Genomic DNA, 19,118 nt, shown 5'->3' with positions numbered 1-19,118 from the left:
ACATTTTTTTCCTCCCTCCTATTTTTCTGTCTTGCTCTGGCTTTCTGACCATTTTGGTGGGTTCCCCAAAGCAGCTGAGCTTTGATTTATTGTTAACCATAAAAAAAAAAAAATGTTTGTGCTAAGATGGATTCGGGAAACCTTCCCTGTGAGTCAGTGAGCTTGGGCAGTCTGCGTCTGAGGTGTAGGGTGGCATTGATAGATTTGGAGGGTCGCGGGAGGAAAGGAGCAGCAGTTGGAGGGATAAATATTTGTGTCTGTCAGCACCCCGGGCTCACTGCTGAGCTGGCATGTCTGAGCTGCTCTGGCAGAGATATTCTCTGCTCCTCGTCCAGAGCGGGAGCAGAGGCCAGTGACAACAGGATAAATGGTAGTCAGGGTGCGGATGCCAGACTGATAAGGTGTGCTGCCTCCCTCCTCCGGCCTTTCACTGCCTCTCGCTGGTGGCCATGTCCAGCCCTGCTGCTCCTGTCCAGCTCACATGGTTTACTTTGGGCTTTGACGGGAGCACAGGGTGGAATGAAGGCGCTTTCATGGTAAAGGCTTTGGTGGGCATCTGCTGTGATCTTAATCTTGATCTTTCTTTTTTTCCCCTCTGTATCCCTCTCTTTCTTTCTCCATCTCTGCTTTTTGTAATTTTCCTCTGTAGCCGCGGACGTCGGAACTCACACACTCGGCATCAGGTAGAGACTCTGAGGCGGTTTGGGAAGCCTTTGCTGCTCTTCTTCGCTCATTTCCTTCACCTGTCCTGCATTAACAAGAGTTCCTCTTCATGATTTTGTCCTGTTTTCATTTACAAACCTCTAAAAGCAGCTTTGACAGACTGAGTTGAGGAATTTTTTTTAATTCAAAATCACATCTTTTGTTTGTTTATAGTAATAATAGCACAAAACACAACAACGTCAAGACTTTGATTCAATTTATGTAACAAAAAGCAGTCATCCTAGTCTTTCATGTCTAAAAACAATGTTTTGCATAATCCAGCTGCACACAGACCTTCGCATCAACCCTCGTATCTTGACTTTTGTTAATTCTGAGATGATTTTTTGTGTCTGGGCACATTACATCTCCCTGAGGTTTGTAAACAAATCAGCTGTATCATTAAAAGCATGTAGGGAGTTCCTGTCCAGCACTGAGTTGCAGCTTTCATCAAAGCAGATCAAGAGTGCAGGAAGTGCTTAAGGGGAGGTTATACTACAACTTCTCATCTAACCTCTTCAGCCCTGACCTCCATATTTAATGTGTGGCTCTTTAGATAAGCTCCCATTTATTTAACACAGGTTGTATTTAATTGATGGCATTCAAAGACACAATTTAGTAACACTAGTGGACGTCTAAAATGGTTTTGGACAACATATTTCTTCAAACTTGCTGAAGGTTTTTTTCTATAATCCATAATCCTCAGTTGTTATAAGAGACCCAGAATGAACAAACAAATGAAGTGATGTCAACTCAGTCTGAAAACAATTTTCACTTTGACTAGAAATGTTCCACCTTTATTTAAATTGTGTGTGCATGTTTACTTTTGACCTCATGTTGCATCACCCGTTAGAGCCCGATCAAATACCAGTTTGCATTGTTTGTCCTCATAATTTAATGTCACTTGTAATACACCGTGTTTTACAGGCAAATATGCTTAAAATTTAAGAACACTTTTTTTAAATGTTTTTTTGTTCTATTTAAAATTAGGAATACTTGTGCCTCAAAATGTCTTGAAAACATTTTCCAGTTGATTTGATTTAATTTAAAAATGCACAAAATTAAAATCTATCTTTCAGTTATTTAAATTTATATCCTTGCCGTACATGCAGTATTTGGTATGGCTCTAGCTTGTATTACTGTGATAGAATTAAATACAAAATCTTTGAAATAAATTGATTGGTGCACGTTTTTCGCCTCCACAGGACTCTGGACAAGCTATCCCACGAGTGGTGGAAAGCTGTATTCGCTACATAAATCTATATGGTGAGTCACTTCCAGACAGCCCCCTGAAGCCTTCAAACCTGATCCTGGTGTTTTGTTTTGTGTCTCCTCTGTGGAATTCCTCTCATAAACCCATCTGTGAGACTGTTTATTCTTAAGGTTTATCTTGTTTTAGTGACACTTGGCATAACAGCAGACTTTAATTGTTTGGGTGTGTTCATAATGTAGCTTTTTTTAACTTGGTGTTTGTTTCAGTTCACACATTGTTATGGGAAAACACAGATTTCATCCTGTTTATAGAAGTGCAGCATTTTCCTCCCAGTCTCCCAAATATGCTGTGAGAGAGGCGGCTTGCATTAGTTTGAAACAAGGGAATGGTCTAAAAGTCTGCTTTTAATTAGGATTAGAAAGGAATCTCAGAATTTTGTCTTGACTCTTGACCTCTCCTCTCATTAAATCCCAGTCCTTGCTGGAAGACACTTCAGTAAAGCCTGACTGTGGTCTCTCTAATTATTGTCTTTAATTAGCAAAGTGAATGGGGCTTGGCAGACAGGATGTGTCTTTAGGCCCAACTAAAGACTGAGAGTGTTCTTGTGTTAGTTTTCTTTTTGCTTTTTCTCACCTCTTATTTTCCTTTTTCCTCACTGTTTTTTGTTTTTTTTATCTTTGCTTCTAAAGGCCTCCAGCATCAAGGAATCTTTCGTGTTTCTGGATCCCAGCTGGAAGTCAATGATATCAAGAATTCATTCGAGAGAGGTACACTTCTCTAACTTATTCCTAAATTCTGTAAATATACAGTATGTGTGATTTTCTGATCGTTAAATACAAATGTTTGGAACAACAAGAAGTTTATTATGACAACATATTAACCCCTTGAGACACATGGATTTTTGAAATGCTAACTACTCTATGTAAGTGTTACACATTTATGATTGATGTGCTCATATTTTTGTGCTTTAGGAAATGACCCTCTGGCTGATGATGAGAACAATCATGATATCAATTCGGTTGCTGGTGTTCTCAAACTCTACTTTCGTGGTCTGGAGAATCCTCTTTTCCCCAAGGAGAGGTTCAATGAGCTGCTGTCATGCATCAGTAAGAAAACAGATTTACATTGTATCCATAATGGGCTTTTGGGTTGGTTTGTTACATAACCTGTAGCTTTCTGTGCAGGTTTATCTTTTCTAATCTAAAGAGATATTCAACCAGTTTGTTGGGATTTAAATCCTGGTATTTTTCACATCAATGTCAGCAGATGAACTCACATCAATTCTGATATAGGTTTCCCTGAGACACATTAAGTTTTTATTTAGAGTTAAATTGCAACAGTCATCTATAAAAGATTTAGTCTGACGCTGCATTCTTTCTTTTTAATGCATCATGCTTTACTCTTTGATCAGATAAATCAACCTGTCAGTATGTGAAACATGCCACATATTTGATGAACTGAGTCTGCAGTTGGTTGTTACGTTAAGCACCATTAACCCAAAACAGAAAATGTTTATCTCTACAGGAATATGTGTCTGTCTGAGACTAGTTGGTGACTCAAAATCAGAGGAAAATATGCAGAGTTTCCATTTAAGTCTCACTGAATTCTGAGTGTCTGCGACCAACAAGCCATGTGGCTACTGTATTTAGGTTAGGCATATTATTTTGCTGCCCACCTCCATCCACATCGTACCTGCCCACCCTCCCCTCAACCCTAAATAGAAAAATGGGTGAAAAGAATAAATGAATGGATGGTTTTTATACCTGGTCTTAGCCTTAGATATATTTTGTTATAGAAGAGCAGGTGCCAAAATACAGCTCTAGCACTCTAGAATTTACAAAAACTAAATTGAGAAGGGTTCGAGACAACCCTGTGACTATTTTGCAGAAATCTTTTAAACGTGTTCAAAGTTCAAGCAACAAGACTGCCAGCCTCTGTGGTTCATTCAAGGAAATTAAAAATTCTTTCAAACATTTTGAAACATTTTGGAGACTCCCCTGTGAACACCATTCACCAAGGAGTCGCAAACACTCACAACCCAGTGAGACACTACCTTAAGTGCAGCTTGCCACAGTTAAGTTTAAATATCAAAATGGTCGCAGGACTTAGTCCTTAGTGAAGTCCTCACAAGAATAGTCAGAAAGCCAGTTTAGGTCTGACTTGGTTCTCAGATCAGCGGCTCTATGTGTGGGTTTCCTGGACTTTTAAGACTCTGCATGAAGAACAATTGAATGTCCACCAGCTCATCTGAGCATGTGCGCTGCAGTGTCTTGTATGGATTTTGTGTGGGGTTGTACTTGTCTGCATCGTGTGTTTAAGCAAACTTTAGTGTATTCACCAGTGTGTGAAGTGGGTCTGTGTGTGTTTCCTCTGTGTACCTTTACACAGTCGCGCTGGATGAGTGATGGGGATTCCCTGTTTACATTCCACAGCTTAACAAGCCAGTGATTGCTGTGGGGGTTGGGTGCCTAGAAGGCTTCATATTAAAAATCCTTTCCCCATGGAGCAGCTCAGGCCAGCTACATGATCACTTTTCAGTTTAACTTTTTGTTCGCCACTGTATACTGCTTGTGATAGTTTTCATTTTGGAATTAGCAGCAGAAAAACTTCGTACTGTGGTAATTAAAGATGTATTTGCTGTGATGAATGAGTCTTCATTGGAGTTGACTTTTAAATAGTAGCTTCTGAAACTCTCTGGAACCACACAGAAACCCAGTTAGGTATTCATGAAAAATGAAATGCATCACAAGTATTCTAGAAGCTCAAATCCCAGATGACACAAAATGGCTGAAGGATGACAAGGCTATTTTTAGCAGCCAGCAGTGCCTCAGCTCATCCAAGTAAAACAGGAAGGCTGCTTCAGGTGGAACAAATGATATGATAATACAAGACACAAAGGTTGGCTCTGTCTTCACATGTTGTAAAGGAATACCAGCAGAAAAAAGTTTCTATGTTTAGTCTTCAACTAGAGATGTATATCTATAAGGTTTGCTGCGGAGAGGTTGCTCTTTTCTGGTTATAATGCTCTATTCTGTAAGGATTAAAATAGAAGTGAAACTCTGAAAAATTATGTAAATACACAAGAGGAGCATTAGTAATTATAGGACATGCCCATGTAAAAAAAGATTTGTTTTGTACTTGTGCAATTTTATAACAAATCTAATAAAATGTCAGTTGTCACGGGGAAGAAAAGGTGCTTTAAACGGAGCTAACATTTGTTGTAAAATTTAGTCAAGGTTGGCTCTGTCTTCACATGTCGTAGAAGTGCACCAGCTGAAAAACAGAAGAACACGTTTATGAAGTTTAATACAGAGAAGTTGCTCTTTCTAGGTAGAATGGTCAATAATTTAAAGCACTGAAAATAATGCAGGTACACAAGCAGGGAAGCCAAAAATAGGACATGATCATTTTTCTGTAAAACTGTTGCACCTGTTTAAAATATTAACATATTAATGGGTTCTCAGAAGTTTGAGTGAAGACTAAGTGGATCAAACAGGACTCAGTTTGGCATGTGAATGTTTCATGTTTTTGCAGAAAATAAGAAAGAATGAAAACAATACATCAGGAACTTTGTACAAACAGTAGATAAATGGTAATAATATGACTTTCCTTGTTGCCACATTCATTCTTCACATAGTTTGCAAACTATAGTACTAACTTGAAAAAAATTTCAATTGAAAACTACAGCAGGAGCTTCTATGCAACAGACAAATGTTGCAATGTTGAAAAAGTACTTATCCAAATAATTCTGGCATTGGAATAATATAGTTATTACATCAAGGGTATAATTGACCTCATCTGTGAGGATGAGCTCGCCTCCCTTCAAGCTGATTCACTGTCAGAAGTATTTCCAGGAAAAAAAACAAACAAAACACTTTGACTATTCAAAGGACATACTGTTTTACCCACAGAGGCCAAACACATTGTTCCAGATCACTCTCCCATTCAGCTACCTATTGGCAATAGCTTGCAGCATAAAAAACTGTAACAGTCCAAATGTCATACTTAACATCTTGGGACAGGTGTATGCAAGCTCAAGGTGGCTATGCCATTGTTTTTTGTTTGTTTGTTTGTTTGTTTAATAAAAAGAAAAATGCTCTGAAAATAGTTTCCAGGACATTTTTGCAGATTTTTGTCTAGCTTTTGCGCATGTGCAGGCTTGAAAGTTGTGTGAGAGTCACAGCTTTTCTGTATGTTTAACTAGAGTGGCTTCCAAGAAAAATGATGGAGACCACCATTTTAACCATCACAATTCAATACCTAAACACTTAACGAAAACTTAAAAGGATTAGTCTAAATTTGCAAAAACTTTCCTAGCTGAAACTCAGTTCTTTGGGGTAATCATCTGTGGACAGAGGAAGTCATAGAACTTCTGTTTGTTTAATGACCACAAAATGAAGCCCAGATGCATGTGACTAAATCTCTTCCCCCCCCCCCAGAAATAAAACAGTGGAAATTCTGTTGTGTTATTTCTTCTGGGTGTTATTTCTTCTGGTACTGGAGGCATTGAAGCAATCAGATGATAAAGAAATGATGTGAAATGTGTTACTTTGTGCCAGCCTGATCCAACAACACAATAGGACAGTTAATATCCTCCTGTGGAAGGAATGTACATAAATAAAATCCAAAGGTCTTTTTTTTCTGAAAATCTCAACATTTTGTATATTTTATGTGTCTTTTTTGCAACTACAGGAATAGACAACCTGTATGAGAGAGCACTGTACATTCGTAAGATCCTCCTGACCATTCCCAGATCAGTCCTTATTGTGATGCGCTACCTCTTCGCCTTCCTGAACCAGTGAGTTTATACACACTTACCAGCATATTAATTCTATATTTCACTGTATAAGTCTCGTCCCTACTTAATAAGATGTAAGCCTAAGTTATGAACCTGCTGTCAGCTTGAATTCATTTTCTGTGTTATTACCATTACCAATCCTCTCTTTCCAGTCTGTCCCAGTACAGCGATGAGAACATGATGGACCCGTACAACTTGGCCATATGCTTTGGCCCTACACTCATGCCTACACCAGACACCCAAGACCAGGTCTCCTGCCAGGCTCATGTGAACGAGATCATTAAGACCATTATCATCCACCATGAGACCATCTTTCCTGATGCCAAAGAACTGGAGGGGCCCATCTATGAGAAGTGCATGGCTGGTGGAGACTACTGGTGAGCAACACTTTAACATGCTACACTATATTTAGTTATCATAAAGCAGAAAATGATTGTCATTTCATTGTTATTGGATATAAGGTTGTTTCTCAGCAGGGGTTCAATTTCTTGCTCAGTTTCAAGTGTAACTCTAGCTACCAGGTCGTCCTGTCACAGCTGTCTGTGGGTCAGGTCATTTCATCTATTATTAAAGGCAAAGGTGCGAAACATTCCGATGAAGTCACTTCACGCAGCTGCACACATTTCCCAAAAGAGATGGTTTAAAAAGTCTGACAGATGGTGGTGGTTTTCTCGTTCCATCTTTATTATTATGAATGGAACAAAGGCACGCGGCCAACTTGCTTTCAATGGGGTCTCACTAAGCATGTAGGTATGCGTGAGCTCCTTATACTGTAGCTAAGTAGCATGTGGGGGTTGATATGAGTCAGTATACACACCAATTAGGCAGCTGTGGCTGGGGAAAATGACAAGGTAAGCATGTATCGGCACTGACTTTATGTGGACTTCTCTTCAGGTGGGACAGACTGAAACAATCTTATAAATTACTTCAATCACAGCAGGAAGAGGTCTCATGGCAAGGAAGCAATGATTAGGCCAAATGCATCAAACCCTGGAATCAAACAGGTCAAACTTGAGGCTCCTTTCCAGTTCCACATCTGTAAGCAGGGCTTATCACTTGTTTCTTCCTGTCTTTATCAGTTTCTGTTGAGGCTGACAGGGAATTATCCATGACTACAACTAATCACCCGTCTCAGAACAGCCGTGTCCCTCAGCGATGCATATGAAGCCCTTGGGAGATTTGTTGTCTTGGCAGCTTCACTTCTCTTTCTTTGCTGGAGAGGAGGTGGCTGCTGACATGTTAGTATGGGAGGAGATGCTCAGTTCCTGGCAGGGGTAATCTGGGGAGGGACATTGCTGCCAGCTCTCACAGCACGATGCCAGAAGAAGAGCATTTGGAAAAAGAGGGTAAACCATAGACAGATTCTGGAGCTCTCAAAGAAAAGTGACAATGACATCTGTTTGAACTGCCTTTATGCCTCATTAATTGTCATCAGTGACTGTGAAGTAACTGCAAAGACTTTTTAGGGGGGAAACCAAATTGGAAAAACAGATTGGGTCTTTTTACAAGAGTCTTTGAAAGATAAAAGAAAACAGAATGTTAGCAAAAACTACACAGCAGGGAACATGTTTTTTTTTTAGACCTATGCTCTGATCTATGTTGTTGCTGACAGTTTGCATGTTGTTCCCCGCAGTGAGAGTCCCTACAGCGAGCATGGAGCTCTGGAGGAGGTGGACAATGAGGGAGGGACAGAGACGCACACCAGTGAGGACGGTGAGTGACTACACTACCATGATTTGAGAACACAGAAAATAATCAAGCAAAATATGTGTTCTTTTAGACACTGAATGAAATTTCAGCTTTGGTCCTTGTCTGTGGTGTTTCGAGGGTTAAACTCAGCTCTCAGGAGCTGTGTGTGGCTAATCATGCCTTTCAGCCTATTAAATGCTTTAACCTTGAATGGCCAGGGAACTGGGCTCAGAGTGATTGACAGCCATTCATATTCTAATGGTTCTGCTTCTCCCTTGGGTCCTCAGGACATCTCCACATCCTCATTTTATAAAATTCATGGTGGTCTGCACTCTGTTGACCCCTTGAGGGGGGGGAACCTTGTCACTTCCCCTGATTTATTGGTATACCTTAACATCTTTAAGTTGTGTGTTCATACATCTGTATGAAATGAATATTGGTTGGTCAGATCCAATGTAAACAGTGGGCAAATTAAAATCAGACAGGATCAAGCATTTATATATTTTTTAAATGTCTGAAAAAAAATCTAAATTATAACATAACAAAGCTGTCTTATTTTATCGTAGAGTTTTCTCAATGTTATTTTCTAGTGTCAGCAAATCTTTTCACAGCCTGTAAATGGGATGCCCCATCAAAACTCATTTGTCTCCACAGATAGAGTTCAGAAAGTATCTCATGACATCTGCAGGAAACCTCTCCGTTTCCTAATTTTAGTCGTTTTTTCGATGTCCAAGAAAACCTCTGCCTGGAGATTCTTATGGTTAGAAGACTGTAACCATCAGCTTTTTAATTAAAATGACATAACGTTTTCAATAAATCCCTCCACCAGTCTTTGTTCCAAAGGCTTCTCCGAGCAGCCTGGAAAGAGAATGTTCCCGCTAACTGGGTCCCTCCCTGTGGAGTCCTGAACTGTGGTCAAGTTATTGTCATTAGTTATTTTTAAATCCCCATGACCTCATTTGGATTTCACATAAGCATAACTCTTTTTTTTTTTCCTGTTGACTTACAATTACTTTCTTTAACAAACCTAGAATATTTTATCTTACTTTTTTTTCGAGACTGAAGATGTATTTAGTCCTATTTGATATAAAAAAGCAAGCAGGAAAGGAGGAAAGAGAGACAAGTCTGTTGTAGTAGCAGTTTTCTGGAAGTCTTTGCCTTGTCTGCACAGACGAGTGTGGAATGTGTTAGTGTGCGTTGCCTGAGATAGATGATCTGGACAGGTCAGTTTCACAGTGTCACAGAAAGTAAAATCCTGCAATCTGTTGCTTTAATCATGTGTTAGTGGAAAAAAATGAAGATGAGAGGAACAGTGTTAATGACTGATTATCAAGTTATAGCTGGAGTCATATTAAATATTTTAGACAGTCTAACTGCAACTTGTGCCTTAGCATGTAAGTCTCTGTGTTTTTAAGCCACAGAGCTATTAGAAGAACAGGATTTACTAAGACCTGTTTTTAAGCTATTCATAAAACCTTCTTAGTATATCTGAGTGAAAAATAAAATCACTTTTTTTTTTCTACACTAAGCAAACAGAATACGATTTACATGGAGAACTCTGTGCTTGATATTTTGCTTGTGTATGCATCTAATGCGTCAAGGATTAGAAATACATATCTGAGTGAAAAGGCAGGACTTAGAGCAAAGAAAAGCTTGAATTGTGGAGCAGGCTGCAGGAAGGAAGAGGAATGTTTATACCAAATAAGATTGTACATAGATATTAAGCTGGGTGTACCATAAATCTATTGAAGACAAATTTAGGTTTAAATTGTGAAAAAAGGGTTGGAACTTTGCCGCATTGTTAATGTGAATGTACTTTAATGAAACCATTAAATTTTACTGAGGAGGTTCTGAGTTGCTGCTATGGTTCATTAACTCCTTTGTCTCCTTATCTGTAACTGTTAGGAAACACAACTTCTGTATCAAATTTATTAAAAGGTATGGTTTTGCTTCTTATGTTTTTTTTATTATAGCACACCACCTGTTTATTTTCTCTCTTGTTCCCCAAGTTACATTGATGCATTTGATATATCCATACCTAGCTGTCAAAAAAACAGGACAGCTCATTGTTTTGTTTTTTTTTTGTCTGTAACCTACACTGTATTTGGCTTTTATGGACTGAATAAACAATATGTGCACTTTATAAAAACAACTGCAAACTGTTTACCATGATATCTCTAAATATATTCATGGTCTCCACAGGATGATTACTTCCTGGGATTTTCTTTAGCACCATCAGCTTGTCAAACTTTTCACACATATTGTGAAATTTTATGATAAGTTAATTGCATACTTGTCAGCTTCAACTGTACTTTACGTTTTGTACTAAGCAGCTGTATTTCAAACAAATTGGCAGTCCTCCACACAGCTGGCCCCTTGTTTCTTCTTCTAGCCACCAACAGCTTTAAAGTTAAAACGGAGGTGTATCATTAAAAATGAGTGGCATCAAACTGGTATTATATGGAAATCAATCCTCCATACATAATTCAACACAATTTTGTGATAGACCACGTTTTAAGGCAGAGAGAATTGTCTGTTTTTAGACTTCTCATGCACATCAAAGCACTAATGTCCTATCTGTTGGTAGAAATCACTACAAGGTCAGAGATGAACTAACTGGCTCATTGATTATCTATCTCTTTGTGGGAATCCACCAGGATGTCCTTGTTTAGTGTCCCAACAGGCATACTATACATATTGGATTGCACGTGTTAAAGAGAAATGTGTCTTATTGTGCAGAATAGGTGACTTTTTTTCCCCTACCAAATTTCCGTTTAAGTTCCCAAGTCTCTACAATGTCAAGATTTATCCAAAAAGTGGATCATATAGAAAATGCTTATATTCCTTCTTTAGTTGCATTTATTCTAACCACATCTAACACTAAGCTCCTGCTGCCTCGTTTCTATGTATGAACATTGCAGCAGAGTGACACACAGAGATCCACTGGCTTGTGTAAAACATCTAACAGTTTGTATCTTTTACCCCACAAGCCTTTAAGTCTCACAGTTCAGTATCTTTTGCAGCAATACAACATGACTAAAGAGACCCTTAGTCACACTGAGATTTGAGTTAAAGCCGCAGACACGTCACTGCAGTGCTTGCATATGTAGGCTTTGGATAAACATTTGCACCTCTGAGCAGGATGGATGGCAGTTTGCATGATTATGTTGAAGTGAATGACACATGAAGAGCATAGAGAAGAGGGGAAGCCCTTTTTATGGATCATGTTGCCTGCTGTCAGCTTTATTAACAGTCTAGTGCAATCCAATTAATTCAGACAGTAAATTCTTGCTTGTCACATTTTACAGGAGCCTCGTCAAATCCACCCTGTCAATATTGACAATCTACTGACACAAGGACAACAGAAAGTTAGAGGTTCAAATGAAGAAATAGAATAAAAGTGGATACGGTTGAAAAAGACACAAAGAAATGCAGAAAAATCGCCAAAATCCTATTTTCTTCTTTAACATTGACTTTGATCTGAAAATCCCTTGCAAGCTTCCAAGAAAGATATATCATAATGGATTCTCACAGCTGAGACAAGATTCAGTTATTTACTCTGTTCCCTTCCTGGCAGTATGCTGCATTTATATATTTATATATATATTTATATATATATAATCTGTGTTAGGTTGAAGCTCTCTCTATCAAGGGACCCCCTGTCTGACTTGAAGTGAGAAAGTGTGGGGAGGAGAGCAGAGGTAGGAGTCAGGGAGAAATAAAGCTGCTATTTTTAGATCTGTGTTGCCGTAGTGCATGGATAGAGGCTTGAAGGAGTTTACCTATGAATATAAAAAGGAGTCGACTGAAAGCACTGACGATGCTAAGATTGAAACTGAACATATTATTGTGAAAGTAAAGTCACGTTTAGATTTGTTTATAATAACCTTTCCAAGTCTTTTTTTTTATGTTTTTTTGACACTGATGCAGGATTATTTTGGTATAGTTATTGAGCATTTCTCAAGCCAATCTAATGATCCTTACAATGACTGACATGCCCCTGAGTCATATAGATCTCCTATGAAACCTCTCTATAAATATCCTGCTACAGCCCTACATAAATATCCTGCTACTGCCCTACAGGGCTTGTTGTGACCCTGGTTTGTTAGTAACTATTGACTCCAACTAAAACAAAAAGCTGGCTTAGTACACTTGAACACCGTGTGAGTTAACCGCGTGTTCATGTGTGCAAACAAACATGACTCTCCTGCATCATTACCAACATGCACACTAAAGTCCAAATGCTTCCCCGTGAAGAATTGTCCTGTCTACAGCAAGTCTGCAACATTTGTATCAATCACTGGTAATGTGTGCTCTGGGATATGCAGCAATTTCTACTTGATGTACAGGGTTTGCCATGTTTCAGATACCTGACCTGTTTAATCCTCTTTCTGTTGACAGAGGGTGAGCCCATTGAAGCCATAGCCAAGTTTGACTATGTTGGACGCTCCTCTCGTGAGTTATCCTTCAAGAAAGGCGCCTCCCTGCTGCTTTATCAACGAGCCTCTGAGGACTGGTGGGAGGGAAGGCACAACGGCATTGATGGCCTGGTGCCTCATCAGTACATTGTAGTCCAGGACATGTGAGTGATTGTTTTCTCCTAAATACACACATACAGTATTTACTTGATTTATCATCAAGGTTGTTTTTGTACTAAGACAGAATGATTGAAAGGGGTACTCACTGTAAACTATGAAATCAAACATAAAAAGGGTTATCCTGAGCTATATCAAATGGTGCAGTTTGAAAGAGTCTACTCTAGTAGTTTACCAGATATATTGATAAGCAATTCTGAAATGTGGGTATGCACTTATTGTAAACAAAGCACTCCGCTAAATCTGCTAAAAATCATATGGAAGTTTATCTGCATACTTTACCCAACAAATCTAAGTGTAAATATGTACCAATATGTGAGAATTGTTGGACTTTTCCATGCCAAACAGCTGTTCCATGTTGACCTTTTTAGTCACTTCGGCTTTTAACTTAAGGACACATTAACTGTCAAAATGAGAAACAAATTTAGTTATTTAGTTTTTTACTTTATGAATTATTTTTTGGCCCGGTCTTTATGTCTTTACAGTACGTAAACTTACATTCTTGCAGTGGATGTGTTTCTCTTGCTTTGTATGCGAGTAGAAGAGCCTTGTCATGCACTGAGCTTATATGCTCAGTGAATATTAACTAGTCAAGTCACCTCTAATGACCTAACCTCTTATGGTGGGCAGTTTTAAAAGGTGAATTTGACATTTAGAGAATATGCTAATTTGCTTTTATCCCAAGATTTTGCCCATACAGAAAACAGCTACTGGTTAACTTTTTTTTTTTTTGTCTTTTATCAACTGACCTGTATTTTGACCTGTATCATTTGACAGGCAATCAGCAAAGAGCCCTTTGCTCATTCTAAAATGTTAAGTCATTAATTTAAAGTGTGAACATGTATTAAAATACTACTGAAAAAGAACAGCGAATGCATTTCTGCAGGTACTGTTTTGGCAGCTGTGTATATTGTACTACTGAACAACTAATCTACCCCTTTGGGTTAAACATCACACTTGTTGTTTTTGACTTTGCTCCATGAGAAGCCGCGAGCCATCAGTTGACTGAAGGGTCATGCATAGAGGACTTTCAGCCTCATTTGTCTTGTCCACTGCTCTCATCCCTGCTCATCTGTGGAGTGTTCCCCAATCCCGGGGCCCTTTACCAGCCCTGCTGTCACTGTCTCATGCTCTCAGCGCTAACAAGCATGCTCTCTGCCTTAGCAACTGTTGGTGCCTAATGGACCGGACCCACTGTCTCGTTAGGAGTGGAACAAAATCACTCCAATCACTTTGTGGCCTCCTGACAAAATGACCATTTCAAATTTCCTCTTGGTCTTTTCTTTTTCCCCCTCTCTCTGCCCTGCTGCTGTCCCATCAACACGCTTCTTATCAATATTTCACCAGCAGGGGCAATTGCTGATAGTCTCTTCTTAGTTAATGAAACTGCAAGGGAATTTACTGCAGTACAGGTTGTCCCCAAGTGTAGGAACATTTCTACACTCTCGTTAAACAGCTGGATGAAGAATGTGAGTAAACACAATGGTGATTTTCACCATGTCCCATATAAGAGCCCGGAATAAAACATGCAGCATTGAAGATATTTTAAGAGACCTCTTTAGTACAAGATGTATCCTCTTCAAACTTGACTTTCAAGGCACTCACGTTTCACTGTCTGTCTTAAAGGTTTGCTGACCATTTGAGGTAATTGTCCTTGTTCTGTTGCTGTCTGTGTGCAGCCATGTCTAAAAAGATGATTGCCTAATACATATCATCAGATGCAGCAGTGCAGCTCAGTAGGTCTGATTACTGCCACCTGACAGAGACCAACTGTACCCAGTATCCTGTCACATACCTCACTGCATCCCATCCAGCAATGGTGTCTGTCTGTATGTCTGCGTGTGTGTGTGTGTGTGTGCATGCCATTACCACAGTGCATCACCAGAATACTGAGAGACTAACCACCATGACTCATCTGACTCTCAGGACCTTGAAAGGCAGAGGAAGCATGCTGACTCACAGGAAAAAGGATATCAAACACTGTTATCAGAGAACTGCAAATATGAAAGACTAGCTGATTTGCTGAATTTCCTTTTGCTGTTCTGTTGGCTTTGTCTGACCCTTCCTCTTGGTCATTCCATGTCTCAGTGTCACTCTGTCTCTGCTTCATAGTGATGACAATTTCTCAGACACTCTGAGTCAGAAAACTGACAGCGAGGCAAGCAGTGGCCATGCGGGAGAGGATAAATGCTCAGGAAAGGACATCAGCTCACCTACTGATGCCAGGATCTCTGAGGCCTACATCACCAGGTACATTTATATCCTGCTAAAAATGATCTAGAAGGGTTGAGACAACACATTATATCATTAGAAATTTAGGAAGCTTGAAAGTGAAGTTTGGAGTTAATGACAAGAAGCACCCACAACAGTTTATAAAAGGCTCTAGGTGTACCTAAGAATAGCTCAGTATTTATAGAAAAAAGCGAATCCACCTTACAAATGCACCTGATCTTTGTGTCGTCTGTCTCATGTTGCTCAGCCTAATTGCCAATGCTTCTCTATATCAGCTGTTTCCAGACAGTTCCTTTTATATTATGTAAGTATTTATTAAGTATTTCAGTCATCTACCCAGTGGAATAGCACACTCTGAGATGACACGCACACATTTGATCACACCTCAGTCTTTTTGGCAGCATTTCCTGGTTGCCTGCCAGTATTTAGTCTCCTCTCTTTAGTGGTGCATTTCTGCAGGTGGATTTAGTGACCTTGAAATGTCTGAGTAGTTCTCTCTCTTGCCAAACAAATGAACAACTGCTATTTTATTCTGAGCCACACTCACCCCCTCTTCTTCAGTGTTGAAATGTTGATGATTCATACTAGAGCCAATATTTACTCCACTGCAGCTACTGGTACGCAAAAAAAAGCCCATGTCTGATAAACCAACCTTTTAACATTAACTTTAATGAACATCAAAATACTTCTTAACTCTCTGTCTTCATCACTCTTTGTCACCTTGTCCCAGATGATTCCCACCTCTTTTTTTTTTCCATCTCTTGTCTAACCACACTCACTTTGTGCTCTTCCATCCAGACAATCCTCAAGTGTTGAATCTTTTATATCCTGAGCTTTATTTAGATATTTTCCTCTCCTGGTGTTCTTGTTCATCAGTGCTTTCTCCAAGTGGGTTTCTGCATGTCAACAATTCCACATCCAAGTAACCCTTGTTAAAGATGATGCCTGCTTATATGAATATAACAGTTAGGTCGGTTTTCTGGTTCAACAAAAATAAACTTTTAGATTGTCTTCTGACTTATATTATTTGGCAAAGCCAGAAGAAGTAAAATGGTGCCACGTCTGTGTGGTGGAGTGAAGTGGCACTGTTTTCTGTTTGTTGCTGTACACTTTGTCCCAGACGAAGGTTGCCTTTATGAAAGTGAACTGCTCCACCTGCAGTTTGTAACTGGTTCCTGCTCTTGTTTACTCCTAAAGAAGTCGGAAAAATGTATTTATAGTCCTTGTTTTTTTAAGGTTTAAGATCCTTACATATTCAGTTATTAATTTAGATTAATTGACACTTCCAGAATCATATTGATCAGTAGTTTGTATTGTAAAAAAAAGAATTTGGGAAGCTGTGGCTTTCTGGAAAGAGCTCCATTTATATTCTTCAAAATTCTCTTGGCCCTTTCCTTCCAGATTCGTTATTACATTTCGTGCTACAAAGTAATGAAGCTGCTTGTAAATCCTAATCATGATGGCTGAGACAGCACTCATTAGGCAGATGTAAACCCCCAAATTGAAGCCATTTATCTTCAAGAAATGATTAGGGGATGAGTAATTCACTTCTTGTTCATCACAGAGGGCTAATTAAAATTATTGATCTGACATGCATGTTTCCAGATATCATTGATTTAATATTTGAAGTTGTTGTCTTTTCAGAGAATTTAATGCTAAACTGCTAAAGTGACTGTATAATTATTTTTATATTGCTAGTTGTTATAAAATAAAAATGTAATCTCAATTTTTATGTCAGCTAATGGCAATTATTTAATTCTGCTTCCTAAATTGTGTTCTCATGTATCAATTCAATCATTAGCTGCTTGACTGTAGACAGTGATCATAGCAGCTTTTATTAAAGATTACAGCTCTTAATAAAAACTTCTGGGTTGCTGGTCATAAAAATAGAAAGCCTATTAAAGCCGTACTTAGGTGGAGTTGTTGCTCTATTTGCCTTTTTTATGGAGCAATAGAAATGCTCCAAGGGAGAAGATACTGTTGTTGCAGTCCCATACATAATCAGTGAGTTTAAAAAAAACGTAAGATCTGTTTATCTGAGTTACAAAGGTGTGTATGGTGTATCCGGATTCAGGTTCAGACAGAGGACAGTTGTACTGCGTTGGTAGCTGCAGCTTCTTTCAGGAAGTATGTCTTAGAGCTCAGATGAACCCCAGACCTCCCTCATTTGGATAACAGCCAGATCCACTTTACCTCCTCCGCAGAATAACCCTAATGGAGAGCAGAGGGGTATACTACAAAGAAAAATGAAAGGATTAGTTTGGGCTTCTTAGACCAAAAGTTACAGTTTTTAATGTTTTAAAGACTTTTTTCTTTTCCTTGCTAAACGTTCCTTCAGTGGAGGTTATAATATATGTAAGACCCCTTCATTGATCTTTTTCCTGACATTATTATCAATGACAATATAGATTCTTAGTTGAGGGAATACATTATATATTTAAACTAACTGAGCTGTAAAATGATATTGCCACTGAAGAAAGCCATGTAGCAGAAACTATTTGCATCACCTTGCATCCAAAATATACTTTATATCAAATCAATAGCACTTTTAGTTTGCCAATAACCTAAATGCACTTTTAGTTAATTTTGTTTAAGTGCATCAAGTTTCAAATAAAAAAAAGAACTGTCACATTAATACTTATCAGATATTAGGTTTACAGCTGGTGTTTAATGCTATTATGTTTCCCTGTTAATTCTACTTCCTTCTTTGTGACAGAAGGTGGCAGCACATAAACTTTGCAGTCTCTGTGGCAGAAACATCAAATGTACATTTACATGTGAGCGACACAGAAATAAACAAATATTAATGACTGTTTCTGGCTTTAAATTTTGCCCGGACACCTAACAGTATTGAACTTTCTTTGAAGTACATCGCCCAAAATTACTATTTAGGTGAGAAAGTTTTTCTCAAACTGATGAAAGTGTGCTGAGGATTCATTTCAGGCTGCAAATAGAGCATGCTTGTGGCATCAAATTAAATCATCTGTTCTTGGCTGGCAAATAAATTCAGTAATTCAAGAGCTTCATTTGCTAAAATTATTTTCGTTGATGGTTTTTCTGCAACATCTCACCCATGTACAGCGTTTCAATCGTAAACTGTTGAAAATATTTCCTTTTCTTATAGTTAAAGCTAAAATGCTATGAATGTATGATTATTGTTATTTTTATTTTTTCCCCTGTCTCACACTTTTGTCCCAGCAGGCACAGAAAAAGATCTGATCCACCATCTCGCCGGCCCCCCGCCCGCCCCAGCAATATTCACTGCATGCTGCATTCCTCCCAGCAGGGCCACAGTGGGACTCCAGAGATGGGCTCTCCGGTTCTCGGCCACTTCAGCCCGCGGGACATGCTTCGAAGTCATAATCACATGCCCATGGACAGCCCCGAGCGACGGCGGCGAACTGGCCACGGCAGCCTTACAAACATCAGCCGTCACGAATCCCTGAAGAAGATGGAGAGTCCGCCGATCCGCCGCTCCACCTCTTCAGGCCAGTACACAGGCTTTACTGATGGCCATCATCATCATGGCAGCAAGTCCCTGGACCCGGAGACCATCGCACAGGTCAGCGCGGGACGAGCGGCGACCAGACCGCAGCTCCCTCCACCATCAAAGCCCTGCCCCGCCCTGTAAAAACATAGTCAGTCCCTGTCTTCTGCTTCCTCTGGCTGCAACTGTGTCTGTGTGCCAAGTACATGCAAACAATAAGCTTCACAGGCAGACAGCAGGGAGCATTGCTTGACACTGGGACTCATGAGAACATTACTGTAGTTTAATTCATACATTTGTAAGCAAATCTTTAACTTAAAAAAAAATTAATGTAACAGTTCAGTTTCTGTATTTCTCTAATTTGACTGTATCATATACAGTGTATATGAATAGTGAGTCCACATT

The 19,118-nt window shown here is 39.2% G+C and overlaps 1 protein-coding gene across 6 annotated transcripts in view; it reads left to right on the top strand.

Moving 5' to 3' along the window:
* The window catches only part of srgap1a (SLIT-ROBO Rho GTPase activating protein 1a), an 80,519-nt gene that overhangs the window by 57,337 nt on the left and 4,064 nt on the right, over nt 1–19,118 (top strand). Inside the window, exons 12-21 of one of the 6 annotated variants that reach the window (XM_017419000.3) lie at nt 650–683; nt 1,905–1,965; nt 2,602–2,679; nt 2,884–3,018; nt 6,605–6,710; nt 6,863–7,087; nt 8,344–8,423; nt 12,801–12,981; nt 15,107–15,244; nt 18,428–18,788. In XM_017419000.3, coding sequence (XP_017274489.1) covers nt 650–683; nt 1,905–1,965; nt 2,602–2,679; nt 2,884–3,018; nt 6,605–6,710; nt 6,863–7,087; nt 8,344–8,423; nt 12,801–12,981; nt 15,107–15,244; nt 18,428–18,788 — 1,399 coding nt within the window. Of the gene's footprint in view, nt 1–649; nt 684–1,904; nt 1,966–2,601; nt 2,680–2,883; nt 3,019–6,604; nt 6,711–6,862; nt 7,088–8,343; nt 8,424–12,800; nt 12,982–15,106; nt 15,245–18,424; nt 18,865–19,118 lie in introns of all 6 variants that reach the window. The other 5 variants (XM_017418999.3, XM_017418998.3, XM_017418997.3 and 2 more) reach the window with 5 other exon arrangements.

Source organism: Kryptolebias marmoratus, linkage group LG11, assembly GCF_001649575.2.
Source record: "Kryptolebias marmoratus isolate JLee-2015 linkage group LG11, ASM164957v2, whole genome shotgun sequence".
In the NCBI taxonomy this organism is placed as follows: domain Eukaryota; kingdom Metazoa; phylum Chordata; class Actinopteri; order Cyprinodontiformes; family Rivulidae; genus Kryptolebias; species Kryptolebias marmoratus.
Note: the sequence above shows the minus strand (reverse complement) of the source record. Positions and strands in the feature narration are given on the sequence as shown.